This window comes from Dipodomys merriami, unplaced genomic scaffold (assembly GCF_024711535.1).
Source record: "Dipodomys merriami isolate MVZ:Mamm:240054 unplaced genomic scaffold, mDipMer1.0.p SCAF_4, whole genome shotgun sequence".
Taxonomy (NCBI): Eukaryota; Metazoa; Chordata; class Mammalia; order Rodentia; family Heteromyidae; genus Dipodomys; species Dipodomys merriami.
Genome location: NW_027205603.1, coordinates 54,345,916 through 54,363,474, shown reverse-complemented (window position 1 = coordinate 54,363,474; position 17,559 = coordinate 54,345,916). Strand labels below are relative to the sequence as shown.

General features: G+C 36.1%; 1 protein-coding gene across 1 annotated transcript in view; it reads left to right on the top strand.

Annotated features, from left to right (window-relative positions):
* Positions 1-17,234, top strand: part of Cngb3 (cyclic nucleotide gated channel subunit beta 3) — a 108,689-nt gene extending 91,455 nt beyond the window's left edge. The window contains exons 14-16 of the mRNA XM_069991703.1: positions 13,272-13,418; positions 13,652-13,826; positions 16,977-17,234. Of these exons, the coding sequence (XP_069847804.1) occupies positions 13,272-13,418; positions 13,652-13,826; positions 16,977-17,234 (580 nt within the window). The remainder of the gene's footprint in view (positions 1-13,271; positions 13,419-13,651; positions 13,827-16,976) is intronic.
* Positions 17,235-17,559: the final 325 nt, after the last annotated feature.

Here is a 17,559-nt window from a genome sequence, read left to right as displayed (position 1 = left end):
CAGCCCTTATTCCATTCCTGAGCCATGAGCTCTGCTAAGTGTCTTCTCTCTCTCTCTCTCTCATGTGTAAGTGCCTTTTACTTTGCAAACAAAAACAAAAACACAAAATGGTGCATTCTTCTAGCTGATCTTTTTGCATCCACCCAGTAAGGACACATTTTTCTAGTTTGCACAAAGACCCCCGAAAATCCTGTGAGACCCCATATGTAGTTTGCCCAATGTACATCTTCACTCTTAGGACAGCAATTGGCCCATATAAATGCCTAAGAGTTACTGAGAAAATAAGTAGATGCAATTATCTTTCTATCTCTGTAAATGTACAAATATATATTCATTCTTATCATGAATATGCATATTCAGCCTTGTGCCTTTTCTGTCAGTTTTTATTAGTAAGAATAATCTTGTTATATTTATCTTTGTAAAAGTATTTTGGTTTTCTTTCTTTTACTTCTTTTAGGTTTATTTCCAAATGTTGAATAAGTAGGTTAAAAGGTAGAAACATTTCTATAACTCTTGTAATATATAAGCAGATTATTTTCTTAAAAACTGAACCAATTTACAATATAACCTGCAATGTATAGCTATTTTTCCTCAATATTGCTGATATTACTTTATTAATCTCATTGGGTTTGCATTTTAATAGGTTGTTTTAATTCGTATTTCTCTAAATAGGGCCTGGAAAATAATAGATACTCAGTACATTTTTGGGCAAATGAATTAATTTCCTATGGGCTTATTTATTTTCATAAATGTGATCATTTGCCTTCTGCAGTTTTTTTGTTCACCGTGCTTTTTCCATCATATGTAACAACTTCTTGGAAAGAATTTAGATATTAGTATATTCTTATAGGTTATGCATATTCTGGTTTTCACACAAGATATTTATGGTCTGTTTCTTACATCAGTTACCCAGGCCAGATCACCAATTCTGAGGATTTCTTTTTTGATATTTACTTTGTATTATTGTGAAAAGGCTAAATATTTTGAAAACTTAATTTATTTTTTATATATTTTTATTGTAAAGATACTGTACAGAGGGGGTTACAGTTGCATGAGCAAGGCAATGAGTATATTTCCTATCAAGCATTGTTACCCCTTCCTTTATTTTTCCCCTACTATCCCTTTCCTCCCAACCTCCCCAACTCCTCCTCCCCACCCCCCAAGTTGTAAAGTTTATTTTCAACATAGTGTCTTGTACATCTCATTGTTACAATGGGTCATCCTGTATCCTTATTTCAGCATTTTGTTATTTCCCTTCCCCTCCCCAAATAAGAAAAATGTATATACAAGATGCAGGGCACTGTATCAAATACAGGGAAAATGGGGATTATACCATGGAGCAGGAAAGCATACAAAAGAAACAAAAAAATCACATAGTACATTGTAAGTATCTTGAAAACAACAGCAAGAAAGATAAAACCTCTTGTGTCCCTATATTAGGGTTCATTTCGCTTAGCATCATCCTATAAGATCATATGTACATAGCTTTTGATCTTTTCTGCTTGTCCTAGACATACACTAGTTATTGCAGATAAGAGAAACCATGGGGCTGTTTCTTTGAGCCTGGCTTACTTCACTTAATATAATTTTGAAAATTTATTTTAAATCCTTGTTTTCTTGTCAAATCATTGTTTACCTACTTTTTTTTTTTACTAATAGTCAATTTTAAAATAGTGGTCCAGGGAGATGTGTATGTCTCAGAGTATTTAAATATATATTCTTATTCTTCATCAGTATAGCATTGCTGTACTTTTATTAAAGTTTTGTCCTTATTTCCTAAGAGGCAAAAGTAGTAGGTAGACATGTGTATGAGCAATGGTAAGAATATTTGGTTAAATACTAAGGAGAAAACACTCTTCATTTCCATACTTTTCCTATTTCAAATATGTGAATGGTTCCTGAGTTTAAAAGTGCTTGTCTGCATTTTCATTATTTTACATTCTCTGGAGTATAGTCCTTTTGATTGTGTGGCATCTTTTTGCTTAAAACAAAAAGCATAATTTATTTAGGTCTTCTGATATCCCTGTGTTATCAGCATAATTTTTCACATTTGTTCAAACAGTCTCAAGAGCCCTCCTAAGAGACTTGATGCAATGATAAATGGCCGCTTTTTGTCATGACATGGAACAGCAGAGGAGTGTAGATCCTAGCAGTCAGACCTAACATAACTCTCCATGCCAGCTGGATTGGCTTCCTCCTATGTCCATTGACAAAGAAATTGTACAATAAGAATCAATAATAAAAACAGTGACTTCTTTGTTATCACTGCAGATGTTGTATAAGGAAAACACCTTCAAGTTATCTCTTCTCTTAGATTTTAATTTCTTCCTTCCTTCTTTTCTTTTTTTTACTTTTTCTCTCTCTTTCTTTCTTTCTTTCTTTCTCTTTCTTTCTTTTCTTTCTCCATGTCTGTCCATCTGTGTCTGTCTCTATCCCCTTCCTTCCATCCTTCCTTCCTTCCTTCCTTCCTTCCTTCCTCCCTCCCTCCCTCCCTCCCTTTCTCTCTTTCTCTCTTTCCCTTTCTTCTTTCTTTTTTTCTTTCTTTTTTCTTTCTTTCTTTTTTCTTTCTTTCTTTCTTTCTTTCTTTCTTTCTTTCTTTCTTTCTTTCTTTCTTTCTTTCTTTCTTTCTTTCTTTCTTTCTTTTTTCCAGTGGTAGAGATCAAACCCAAAGCCTTGCAAGTCCCTAGGACCTTTTGCTTTTAGCTTTATTTCAGATAAAGTCTTACTATCTTTTTCCCAGGGCCAACATTGAACTGCCACATTTCTATCTTTATCTCTCAAGCAGCTGGAATTACAGGTGTGCACAGCCATCTCCAATGTTGCTTGTTCATTTTCAGTGGTAAATCCCTTTCAGTATGTGTTCTTAAATCACTTAGCTCATTCAAAAACTCAGCTTCCATATCTATAAGTACAGATAAGAACAACTTTATCCAATTGATATCATTATTAAACAAAACCACATAAAGAGATTTGGTTTAAAAAGAAAAACATTTCTATAGTAAACATTCTATAAGAAATGTACATCTGCAACATGAACAATGTTCACTTTTTTTGTAACTCAACAAGTACATAATACAAAACAAAAAAGATGTCTACATACTTATTTTTCCCAGTTTAAATACTCTGGTCTCCTAAGATAGATTTTTGTTTCTTTGTTTTGGTCATCTTTTAAAAAAATTAAATGGCGAAATAAAAGCATTTGAAAAAAAGAATTGAAATCTATTTCTCATTATTTATTTTATTGTCTTTAAGCACATGCACAAGAGTTCCATTATTTATTTTTATATGTGGTATATATTTGCTTTAAAAAAATATCTCTGGTGTTTCTGAAGCCTCTTAAAATGCTTTTGAATCTTTCATGAATATAACTTAAATGTATTTTAATGATGTACTTCAGAAGTAAAAATTTATGTTTTTAGATTTTTCTTGTGCAAATATTTATTTCATTCCATACTATACAATTAAACATCGTGTATTTTTATAATATACTGAACTTGAATTATGTTTACTTTGTTTTATATCCATAGTTATTGGTGTTTTAACCAATGAATTTCTGCCAAATTTTTACTGTGACTTCTCCATTTATGAATTAATCTGTTCATTTTTTGGTTAAAATTGCTGGTTAAAATTCATATTAAAGTGGATTTTTGAGAAAAGTGTTATGAGGTCCCAAAAATTGGCAATTACCTTTTATTACCCTTCACTTATCAATGACAGTCTAATAAAGAAAATAAATCTTACTTCAAAAAAAAAAAAGAAAGAAATGTACATCTGTAAGACCTTGCTAGCTGTTTTGAATCCAAAGACACACTTAACTTGTTTACTCAATATAGTATTTTCTAACCAAACTGTCATAGAAAAGCATTCCTATGGAATCTGAAAGAAGGTAAGTAAGCAGAGAAGAAAATACAAAATACCCAGCAAATATAACATTCCCAGGAAGAATCAAGGAAAAAAATTCTTCCTGGGAATTTTCCCTCACAGTTTTCATTTTTCATTCATTTTTAAGGTGAATTTAACAGCCTGTAAAGGGACTGTTCATTCTCTATCTGTGAAATCTAAAATTCCACAGCTTTGTCAAAAATCCATGTGTACAGACATTTCTCAAGATATATTATTAAAAAATAAATCTAAGCCAACACATGTGTGTTTTTCAGCACATGGTTTATGAATATCAGAGAATCTGCAAAGAGCCAGAAGCCCAGGCAGTGGTGACCCCCCAGTGTCTTCTGATATTTGCTCACTCACAAAAGTTTGGTTAGAATTTGTTCTGAGTTAAGCTGGAGAAGAAAAATAGTCTTTACCAATAACATTCACACACATAAAAGAATACCTCACACAAAAAAATACACATGGGTTATCTAATCTCATATCCCAACAAATACAACCCAATTAGAAATGTGCTTAAAGAGAACACATATTTAACATTTAGTCTCTCCCTCATTATTGATGTGACACTTTATCTATTTCAAGTATTTGCATTAGTCTCTCTTCTACTCTAGGTAATACTTCTGCATGAGCAAATGTATTGAGATTAGAAATACTTTCTTTTAGGAAATATTTCCATTTCTTCCAATTATCAAGACATTACTTATATTGAATTGTGTTTATATGTCAATGAAGGCAGAATGGCTATGTTTTCACTCCAATGTTATAATTTGCGGTTTATAAACCTGACCAAGTTGCTTAATTAAGACTTCATTTTTCCTCAGGCAAAACAGAGTCCTAACAATGTATAACCTACTTCATAGTACTAAAAAATGTTATCTGGACTCATACACAATTGAAACCCTGGCTTACTGTGAGCACTCAGTGTTAGTTATTTATCTTACATTATTAATATTGTTATTAATATTTACTGGTCTGATTGCCTTCATATGAACTTATTCTACTCATAGATGAAAACAGCTTAAAGACAGATGTTAATTATCTTTATAACCCAAGAAATAATCTATTACAGGAGCATATCATTTCTACATACAATTCATTTATATCTCATTTAATTATTTTTATTTGAATTCATACAGGGAATTCTTTATCTTTTTCTTCATGATTAACCTCTAAAACACAATCACCTATATAATCTCAAATCCATACAAAAGAAAAAAAACTAAAAAAAAAACAAAGTCCAGTGGTGAGATAGGAGTGTGTCTCAGTTGTAGAGCAAGTGCTTAACATGTATGAGGCCTGAGTTTAGTTCCCAGCACTGCAAAAATAAGTGAATAAATGGATGAATGGATGAATGAATGAATAAATGAAGCCCATCAAAAAAAGGCAATGTGTAAGCATTATTTGTTTCTTCAAATATTCTAAACATATCACAGATCATTTCAGAGAAACAACAACAACCAAAAAGCACAGGATATCTGGAACACATTGCACTGACCAGAGCACTGCATCTATTGGCTTACTTCTATGGAACTATGCTTAAAAACAATGCACAGCATTATAGTCCCAGGTATTTTACTGTGATCTACTGCAAGAATACAATATTTTTCCCCCATTTTACAACATGGCCTCTTCACTGAGCCCTGCTTGAAAACCAAGAAATGATTTCTGTTTCTACCATGAATGATTTAAAATCAAATGTGTAAGCCTCTATTGGCAAAGCTTTGACTTTTTAAAATTAATTTCATCTATCTCTCTATTTTGTCATCCTTTTTTGCTTCTCCATCCAATAGAAGTTCTTTTATAGTCAGTTTTTCCAGGTGAGTGCCTTCTGAATACATTAGCTAGAAAGAACAATGCAGGGTGTGCATTGCTCAATCCTAGGAGGTTTCAGTCACATTATACTTCATAAATTTTGTATTGTCATGTGTGGCAGTACTGCAAACTGCTTAGAACCAGTAAGTGACTAGTAAGAATCTGAATATTCTCTTTCATAAAGAAACAAACATACATATAAGCTGCCTATGTGTATGTGAATATGTATGTACATCTTAACTCATTTCTTGTAGCTAAAAGAAACTACCTGAAATCCATCATTTATAAAGAGCAGAAGTTAATTTGTTCATAGCTCTGGGACATCTTCCCAAGCAGAGAATACCAAGACATAGCATAGTATCTTCTCTCAACTTCTGGTGAGGACATTTGTACCGAATCCTATCTCAGCAGAAGATACCACATGGCAAGACAATGCAAGACTGCTGGCTCTGCTGATAGATCTAGTTCTACTAAGTTTCCAAACCCCATCTCCAATACCATCCATAGGTGAATTTAGAAATTCAGATTCTAATGAACTTTAGGAAACACTTTCAAATCATAGCAATGTGTATGGTGTGTGTGCATGTGTGTGTGTGTGTGTGTGCGTGTGTTCAAATAGCTGCTTGTTCTTGATATTTACACACAGGTTCTCTCTCATAGTGTCTAAATACACTATTCTCTGTAGCATTCATATAACGACTTTTGTTCATACAACTTCGGCATACTTAGTAGAAAACAAGTAGCTTAATGTCCAATCAGACATTGCAAACAAGGCTTAAAACTATTCAGCCCTAAATCTTACCTCACCCCAGTTTCTTCATAATTGACTATTCTACAAAGAGGTAGTTTTTTGTTTTTCTCTTTTGTGGTACTACAGATCAAACTCAGGGCTTTGTACCTGCTAAGCAAGGGCTCTATCACCTGAGTTATAGCTGAAGTTTATTTAAGTTTGATTTTGTTTTTGAGATAGGGGCTTATTACTTTTTGCCTGAGCTGGTCTCAAACTCCAAATCATCTGGCCTCTTGTTCCTGAGTAGCTAAGATTACAGACATGTTAATACACTGAACTCTATTGTTTTATTGCTTTGTTTTGTTTTGTTTCTTTGTTTTTTAGATAGGGCCTTGCTATGCAGCCAAGGCAGGCATGATGCTCACTAAGTCACCCAAACTGGACTCCAACTTGTGACTCTCCTGCCTCAGCCTCCTGGGTGCTGAAATTACATGGGAACACCACCACAAATGGCTCAACTAGTTTTTAACAATAATCAGATTCCTATAATAGACTAAAGATGGCTTTGTTTTCTACAGGAAATATTAGTAATTAAACACACTTAGAAAATGATAAAGTTCTTTGGTCCTTAAGCCATGTATTGTTTTCACAAAATCACACCATGCTTTAATAGTTTTCCTCTATTCCCCTCTTTCCCTACCTCATGTCACTAGTTTGCATACATAATAGGGACTTAATGCTTACAGAATTCTATTGAAAATCAAGAAAGCCCTAGAGTCTAAGGTCACAGAAAATAGATTTAGGTCTAGAATTAGAATCAGTTCCTTTGTTTCCTGGGCCACTGCTCAATTCACTCACATTAACCTCAACTCTTTGTCTTCTGGCCTGGGCTCTTTAAGAAATTCTCAGCCGAGAATCTTTAGGAACCTTCTTACTAAGCGATTTAGTGAGAGAAACTTTCCATTGGTAGAATGCTGGAGAAGCATTTTGTGGGCAACGGGGGGGGGGGGGGGGGGGAGATGCTATTTTAAACATTGCTGAGAGAGTTTGGGCAAAATCCATCTGGCAGACAGACTATTTCTTCCGCTCAAAACCTCATCAAGCACTCCAAACGTGTAACCTGTAGGCAAGCTTAATTAAAGCTTGAAAAATCTCAAAATAACTTGACATTTAAATATGTTACTTCCGCTCTCTTCTGATAGTCTGACACACTCCTAGAGGCTCTCAGTTTCCAGTTAAGCTTCCCAGTGCCACCCAGCCCTGCCTAACCACTGGGTTACCTTGTGTTTGAGGCTTCAGGAAGGTGAATTCAATAGACTCATTTGATCATTGTCCTTCAGATATCAATAGCCATTGCAAAGAAAGAATTTCAGTAGAATAGAGTTGTGATAGATAGATAGATAGATAGATAGATAGATAGATAGATAGATAGATAGATAGATAGATAGATAGATAGATAGAACCTGTGTCTTATTAACAGAGGCTCTGGCTTTGAACTCAAGGTCCTTGTGTCTCTACATCCTGAGTGTGAAGATTTAGATGTACATCACATCTGTCTGGTTCTTGTTGGGTTGTATGTTTTTCTTGCCTATACTGGAGTTTGAACTCGGAGCCTCACATTTGTTTGACTGATGGTCTACTGACTGATGGTCTACCACTTCAGCCATATTTTGAGCCATATTTCTGTGAAGCTGTGAATTTTTTCTCCCTAGGTTACCTTTGAACCATGATCCTCTGGATTTTATCCTCCTGAGAGGGTGGGATTATGTGAGCCACCAGAATCTATTTCCTGTTCTAATTTTAGTTGATCATTTTGTATGATTCATTTTTATCTCCTCTCTTAACACAATCATTATACTTAGACAGGTGCCAGCAGCACACACCTGTAACCCTAGAAGATTGGTCAGGATTAAAAACTCTCATTTGCCAATATTGTAGTTTATGCTATAATCCTACGATATGGAGGTGGTGGCAGGAGGATTCCAAGTTTGTGATTAACTTGGAAGACCATGTCAAAAACATAAACAGAAAGATTTAATGTTGCCCTAAAGTTTTAAATATGCATTTTAAAGCAACTTGTCTACGTACACATAAAACTATAGCACTTAAACTGGGAGCCCGTAGCTCATGCCTGTAATCCTGGCTACTCAGGAGGCTGAGATCTGAGGGCCACAGTTCAAAGCCAGCCCAGGCAGGAAAGTCCATGAGATTTATCTCCAATAAACCGCCAGAAAACCTGAAGTGGCCTTGTGGCTCAAGTGGTAGAGCGCTAGCCTTGAGCTGAAGAGCTGAGGGATAACACCCACACCCAGAGTTTCATGACCAACCCCCTCCCAAAAAAAATTTTCTCATGTAGAGCTTCATCGCATTCTCTTCCCTTAGCTCTTATGACACTTTTCACTCATTGCATTTAATCATATGCTTTATTACCAAATACATGACCAAATGCGTAGTATTTAAAAAATTAGTGTGTCTGTGTTGTGTGAGTGTGTATGCGTGCACTAGTCCTGCGGCTTGAACTCAGCACCTGAGTATTATCCCTGACCTTTATTGTTAAAAGCTAGTACTCTACCACTTGAGCCACAACTCCACTTCTAGCTTTCTTGGTGGTTAATTGGAGATAAGAGTCCCATGGATTTACTTGTTTTCAAATTGTAATCCTTAGATCTAAGCCTCTTGAATAAGTAGGATTATGGAAGTGGCTAAACAATTAGCTTTTATTTAAATTGAGAATAACAAAGAATAAGAAAAAGGAGGAAGAGGCTAGAATAAGAAACAAATACAAGAGAATTTGCTGAAAAGGATGAATTTGATCAAAATACATTATATTCATGCATAAAAATGTCATAAAGAAATCCACTCAAATGTTAATTCAAAAGTAAGAATAAATGTTTATTTGGAAAAAGTAAATGTAATTCAAACAAGAAAAAGATAAGAAAAATAAAATATTTTATCTCACTTTCATCTCTTCCTTTTCCAATGTTCTTTCTTGATGGAGAAGTCAGTTCCTAATCTATAACATTGCCTTTCTCTCTGAAGAATTTCTTTTAATGTTTCATGCATGCTGATTTTGTAACAAATGATTTCCTGTTTTTGTTATTGTGAGAAGTCTTTGTTTTTCCTTTACTTTTTAAAATAGGGATAGTGTAATTTCTTATTTCCCTATGTGAATCCTTTAATGTCCTTTTCTTGCCTTATTGCTCTGGTTAAGAATTCCAGATAGTGCCAGGTGCTGGTGGCTCACTCCTGTAATACTACCTACTCAGGAGGCTGAGATCTGAAGATCATAGTTCAAAGCCAGCCCAGGTGTAAAAGTCCCTGTAAGATTCTTATATCAAATTAACCACCAGAAAACCATAAGTGGCACTGTGGCACAGGTGGTAGAGCATTAGCTAGCCTTGAGCTAAAAAGCTCATCAGAGACAGTGCTTAGGCCCAGAGTTCAAGCCCCACAACCAACAACAACAACAAAGAATTCCAGAATATATTGAAGGGGGAGTAGAGAGAGTGGGCATCTTTGCCATGTTCCTGAAATGGTTTTAGTTTTCCCCATTTAGTATGATGTTAGCTGTTGGTCTGTCATATATAGCCTTTATTGTTTTAAGGAATGATCCTTCAGTCCCTAATTTCTCCAAAGCTTTTAATATGAATGGATGTTGTATTTTTGTTGAAGGCTTTTTCTTCATCTATTGAGATAGTCATGTTGTTCTTGTCCTTGATGTAGTGAATTACATTTACTGATTTGTATATGTTAAACCAGCCTGGCATCTGTGGAATGAAGCCTACTTGGTCATAATGTATGATTTTGTTGTTTCTGGGTTCTGTTGGCTTTTATTGAATAACTTTGCATCTGTGTTCATCAAAGAAATTGGTCTATAGTTCTCTTTCTTCATTGGATCCTTATCTGGTTTGGGGATGAGTGTGATATTGGCTACATAAAATGAGTCGGAATTGCTCTCCCTTTTTCTGTTGTACAGAACATCTTGAGAGGTATTGGTATTAGCTCATCTTTAAAAGTCCTATAGAATTCAGTGGTGAATCCATCTGGGCCCAGGTCTTTTCCCTGATGGAAGACTTCTGATTACTTACTCTGCCTCATTTCATGTTATTGGATTGTTTAGAAGGTTTATATTTTCTTGGTTCCATTTAGGCAGTTTGTATGTATCTAAAACTTCATTTCTGCTCAGTTTTCCTTCTTTTGTGAGTGTAGGTTTTGAAATAGAAATAGAAAATAAACTATACATAAACTCAATGAACCAAAATGTTTTTTTGAAAAAATTAATAAAATTGACAAACCACTTGCAAGATTAATGAAAAAAAAGAAGAGAGGAGATTCAAATTAATAAGATCAGAGATGCCACAGGAAATATTACAACAAACATCCAAGAAATTCAAATGATTATATACTTCTTTACTTTTTTTCTTGATTTTTTTTCCAGTCCTAAGGTTTGAACTCAAGGCCTGGGTGTTATCCCTGAGCCTGTTTGTGCTCAGGGTTAGTGCTCTGCCACTTGAGCCACAGCACCACCTCTAGCTTTTTTGGGTAGTTTATTGGACATAAATTCCTCAGATCTCAGCCTCTTGAGTAGCTAGGATTACAGGCATGTGCCACTGGTGCCAGGCTACTCTTCTTTACCTTTAAAGAATGTGTTCAGTGATAGAGAATTTTTAGTGGCTTGTTTCCAACCATATAAAATCTTTCACTCCACTCTCTGGCTTGCATGATTACTGATTAACAATCACTATAATTCTTATCCCTGTTTCTGTATATGTTAGGTATCCACCCTCTTCCCCCTAGCTCCTTGAAGATATTTTGTTTTAGTTTAGTTTCTTGTGCTTGAATATATGCTTAGGAATAGCTTGGAGTTTTGGTTTGCTTTTATATTTCTCCTGATTAGTGTTCCCCAGTCTCCTGCTTCCAGAGTTTGGTATCTGACATTAGTTTTAGAAAGTTTTAGGCCCTCACTGCTTCAAAGATGTATTGCATTCTGTTTTCCTTCTCCTGCTATTCTACTTGCAAGTATAGTTTGGCTTTTAACATTATATTATAGTTCTTAATGTTCAGTTCTGTTTATTCCTCTTCATTTTATCCTCTGGATAATTTCTGTTGACCTATCTTCAAGCTAGCTGAGTCTTTCCTGGGCCAGTCTACTGATGGTAACATTAAAGACATTTTTCATTTCTATTTAGTGTCATTTACTTTTAACATTTCTTTTTGCTTTCTTTTCTTTTTTAGAATTCCATTTCTGTTTATGTTTGTCATGGGCTCTTGCATAATGACTAATCTACTTTTTCCATTGGATTTCTTTTCTGTAATTCTCTTCTTTATATACTTTTTTAAATTATAAAAATACTGTACAGGGGGTTACAGTTACATGAGTAAGGTAATGAGTACATTTTTTATCGAGCGTTGTTGCCTCCTCCTTTGTTTTTCCCCTACCATCCCTTCCCTCCCACCTCCACAACTACTCTGCCCCCACCACCTGCCCAAGTTGTAAAGTTCATTTTCAACATAGTGTCTTGTACATCTTATTGTTACAATGGGTCAACCTGTATCCCTATTTAAGCATTTTTGTTTTTTTCTTAACAGATTAATTGCAGTTATTTTTGTTTATATGTTTCTGACAGTACTGGGGATTGAACTCAGAGCCTTGTGTTTGCTAGGCAAGCACTATACCATTTTTTTGGAGGGGGGGGGGTCCAGTCATGGGCCTGAACTCTGGGCCTGGGCGCTGTCCCTCAGCTCTTCAGCTCAAGGCTAGCACTCTACCACTTGAGCCACAGTGCCACTTCCGCTTTTTTTTTCTGCTTATGTGGTACTGAGGAATCGAACCTAGGGCCTCATGTATGCAAGGCAAGCGCTCTACCACTGAGCCACCTTCCCAGCCCCGCACTCTGCCATTTGATTCACACACTCCCTCCTTTTGTTTTCAGTTTGCTTTGCAGATAGGATCTCATGCTTTTGCATAGGCTGACTTCAGACCAAAATTCTCCTACCTTCATCTTCTAAGCAGCTTGGATTACCAGATGTGCACTGTTACACCTAGCACACTTAATTTTAATTGGAATTCTTATTCCAAATGTTGTCTTAATTCAGTCTGTTTCTAAGCCATACTATGTCTCTTCAGGCTATTTCTTTTTTGTGCTTCTTAGCATTCCTGGTAATGGTTGAAAGCACAACATGATGCTACAGATGATAGGATCTGAGATAAATAGAGGAATAAGTTTTAGATTATCTGACTAGGAGTTAAAGTGTGTGAACTGTTTGCCATATCTACAGATGCATAAGTTTCAGATGCCTCTTGTGTCATGGTTTTTGTCTCCCCCGATGATGTCACTTCCTTAGGCATTCCTCCTCCAGGAGCATTTGCATATTGTAGCTGCTGCTATAATCCATGGTCATCCTTCCTATTGGTGTGGAAGCAAAGTGTAGGGGAGGGGAAAAAACTGAAGGGTTAATGAGTCTCAGTCTTTGCACAATATGTCCCTGTGCTGTGACCTTTACTAGACGTACTTAGCTTCCTATTACTCTTAGATAGGACAGGCTTCAGGGGCTACGGTGGGGAACATGTTCTTTCCTCAAGTGGAACAACAATTTCCCATTGAACATGAGGCCTATGTTATGAAGAACAAATATGCTGAGTGGAAATGTTTATAATATTTGCTATTCATTTTTGTTAAAACGTCTCCATAGAGAAATGAAACGGAGTCTTACGGCCATACCACCCTGAACGCGCCCGATCTCGTCTGATCTCGGAAGCTAAGCAGGGTCCGTCCTGGTTAGTACTTGGATGGGAGGAATGAAACGGATGGCCAAGACTTGCTTTTCTCTCTTGTAGCCTTCTCGCAACAGGAGGGGGAAGCCGTAGAACTGCTGATGTGGTGGCCCATGGATTTGCCAACCTTTTAACGCTAGACAAAAAGACCCTCCAAGAAATTCTGCAGCATTATCCAGATTCCAAAAAGCGCCTCATGAAGAAAGCCAGGTACAGACTTGAAAACTCCATTCGATATAGACAAAGGGAGCTTTACTCTTTAGAATCGAAGGTAAGGATGGGTGTGTTATGACTGCAGTCAGTCACATGAAATATTCTTAAACACAGCCCAATGCAGTATCCATTGAACATTCGCAAGAAGGAGAAATTACCTTTTTTTTCTTGTAGATGTTATAGAAATTCTCCAAGAGCTACCCAAAGCAATGTTTCTCTCCTGTCCCCAGGGTGCTTTTAAAGCAGAAGGGTAAGGCCACAGAGATAACCCCTCCAAGAAAAGGACTCGCCTGTCTCTTCCCATCAAAAAAAGAGACACCCAAGATATTTCAAGCTTTTCTGAGAGGCCCAGGAAAAGCAGATCTTGGAAGACTCTTCACATTGAAAAGAGAACAAGCAGCTCAGGTACTAAGGGAATAAGTGGAGGGCTGTGATAGAGAGTGACAGCACAGATGTGCTCCCATTCTAATTCCATTTCAGAATTTGGACTAATGTGGACTAATCTAATGCTAATAAGTACTACTTCATATACGTCCCTATTGAAGCTTTATCTTCATATATCATCCCACTAAATCCTCACAAGTGTACATAGATTACCTTTATATATACATATATATATTCAAATTCTGTCAAACTTTATTATTTTTTGGGGGGGGTCCGGTCGTGGGGCCTGAACTCTGGGCCTGGGCGCTGTCCCTCAGCTCTTCAGCTCAAGGCTAGCGCTCTATCACTTGAGCCACAGCGCCATTTCCGGCTTTTTTCTTTTTGCTTATGTGGTGCTGAGGAATTGAACCCAGGGCCTCATGCATGCAAGGAAAGCGCTCTACCACTGAACCACCTTCCCAGCTCCTCAAATTTATTATTTATGGCTCCTTTATTTGTGAATCTCTTTACTCAATATATTTGTAATATACAAATGAACACTCCTGATAATTTTGTGGTCATTCATGAACAAATTCATATGCAGAAGAGAAAAAAATATCTATCTGATACATATACTCCAAAGTGAGGGAGAATTCTTGCCCCTCTAGTTCTTGTTTCACCTCTACACTACAAAGGAATGATCCTTTTGTGATCTGTTTTGTGCTCATTGTTTATTTCATTTTTTGCTTTTAAAAATGTTTTGGTGATGTTAGTCAGTGGCCGGTAGCTCATGACTGTAATCAGGAGGCTGAGATCTGAGGATCATGGTTCAAAGCCAGCCCAGGCAGGAAGGTCTGTGAAACTGAAACTCTTATCTCCAATAAACCACCAGAAAACCAGAAGTGGTACTTTGGCTCCAATGGTAGAGCACTCACCTTGAACTGAAGAGCTGAGGGACAGCATCCAGGCTCAGAGTTCAAGCTCCACGACGGACAATAAAAAAAAGTTTTGGTGATCTTGCTGTTTAAAATTACCCCCAAGGAAAATGCCACCAAAAATGCAATGTGCATACTAGAAAGTTAAGAAGAGGAGGGAAGGCGTGGGTAAGGGAGGGGTGGGTGAGAATGTTGAAAGGAGCGACAGTGTTCAAGATGCATTGTATTTGTAAACTGCCTTTGTGAATGGCAACTCTGTTATACACTACTTAAAGATAATTTTTTAAAGATGAAGAATAAAACAAGAAGAAAAAAGTGCCCCCCCAAATAGCACTAAAGTTCATAAGTTCCTATGTGCAAAAATACTTTGGTATTTCTTACACAGAAAATGTGTATATTGGATAAATTTTATTCCAGCACTAGTTATAAAGCTGTTGTCTATGAGCTTAGTGTAAGGAATCAACAATTCATCAAACCAATTTTTAAAAAGTATATAGAAACATACATGAACATAGTTATGTATTGATCAGTTAACAAAACGTGGCCTAGCCAGCCACTTCTGGCTCATGTCTGTAATCCTAGCTACTCATGAGGCTGAAATCTGAGGATGGTGATTCAAGGAAAATCTGTGAGACTTTTATCTCCAATTAACCACCAAAGCTGGAGGTAATGCTGTGACTCAAATGGTATAGTGCTAGCCTTGAACACATAAAAGCACAGGAAAAGTACCCAGCCCTGAGTTCAAGACCCGGGATCTGCAAAACAAACAAACAAAAAAAACAAAACCACCACAAGGGCAAAGACTCACAGGACGAACTCTGTATCTCCTCTGGGAGCAATGATTCATATTTGCCATTCCAGTACTCACTTCACCTCATAAAACAGAATTATGTATGGAATGGTAACCTTTTTGTACAACTACTTAATAAAAACTTTTTTAAAACACAGAATTACCATGAGTAAGAGTCAACAATACACATGCAGCTAAACCATATAAACAGAAATTTCAATACATTATGTGGCCAATATTGCAGTAAACATTTTCACAAATATTCAATCAATAAATGTCAAAATTATTAATGACAGAAAAATACCTATATATTTACACAAGCCTTTCATGTCATGGGTGAAGAAGCTGAGATTCAGACTGAAGAATTTAAGTAAGATCATAATTAGCTACAATGCAAAAAATGATTACTCGGAGTTCAGACTTACATCTCTGATTCCTAAAAATGTAAAAGTACTCAAATGTGATTGTTTTTTCCTCTCTTTTGTTTCTGGATTTCTTTGACTCTTCTAATAAAGCTATGAGAGAAATAAAGGTATTGAGAAATAGAGCAGAAAGTTGGTTTTTTTAAACTTAGTCATTATTTTACAACAACAATAGGAATGGGTAGCTATGGACCTTTTAGAAAATGAGTAAATATGCAGTCAGTCCTATTCAATAGACTTAAGTTTGCCTCTTTAATTTTTACATATCCAAACTGTAGTGAAAAAAAGATACACAGTGAAAGACAAATATCTCACTGAATATCAACCCAGAAATAATCATCTACACAACAGACATATGAAGATAAAGAACTATGTAAGTAAATGTGTCAACTTAAAAATCTCAATTCTATCTGTGAAGAATCAAACTTTGGGTAAGCCTTTTGCAAGTTAATTACAAGCATTATCAGTAAGGAACAGAGAACAGGTATTTTATATAGTATTTGGTTAATATTTTAGTAAACACAAATACTAAAAATTTCATATCCAAATTCAATGACTGTATATGAAAATGGAACTGGTAACTTGAGGGGATGAGAGAACTTGAGGTTGGGAGAAAGATGGAAGGAGTGACATCGATCAAGGTAAATTATACTTATAAGTTGGCATGTTGAATTGAAACCCCTCTGTACAACCACTTAAAGAAAAAATATTTATTTCATCTCCATAAAATAGATGAAATAAGCAAAAAAAATTAAAAGTAAAAGCAAAGTCTCTCAAGTCCTGAATCTAATAATGATAGGAATACAAGGAGCAACAGTAACAGACTTCCTTGTCAGGGCTAGAGAAAAATGTGATGTAGACTAACAATGTAACCCCACAAAACAGCTCAGCTTCCTCCTCCAGCACACCAGTAAACATAGTCCAATGACAATTGGAAGCAAACAGACACATTTACTTCCCTCAAGCAGTGTTTGTCCTGGTCATGACTCCAATATCTTTGATTGCAATTTTAATGCCAATTCTTTGTGCCTGCTTTTTTTTCCAGAAAGAAAATGAAAATTCCAAAGGAGAGGGCAAAGGGGAAGAATATGAAGATAAAGGAAGAGAGCTAGCAGAGAAAGCAATGGACAGAGACAAATGCAGAGCAAGTCCTCCTACAGCAGAAGAAATGCCCCCATTGATTAGAAGGGCAGTTTTACCCAGAGGAACTTCCCATCAATCTCTCATCATAAGCATGGCTCCTTCCACCCAGGTTGGGGAAGAGGTTCTGACTGTTGAAGTCAAGGAAAAGGCTGAGCAATAAATGTTTGATTCTCTTGAGATGTAACCTTGCCAGTTCCCAAAGAGATTGTATCCAGGACTGTCATTTACACCAATAAGAGGAACCAACCTTGCTGGATTCCTTGAGAAACTCCAGGCAAATCTCTAGGTTAGCTTCTATGACTTATCTGAAAATGTCATTTTCATGCAACGGTAATGAGATTATTTAAAACACCCTGTTTTCCACTGTCATTATCTTTGTGCAACTGCTGTTTCTTACAATCATATATGGTAGTTTTTATTTTTTCCTTCTGTTCCCTCCTTATCATGTCTCTTCTTCCCATTTTGATTAGTTTGGTCTTGGCTTA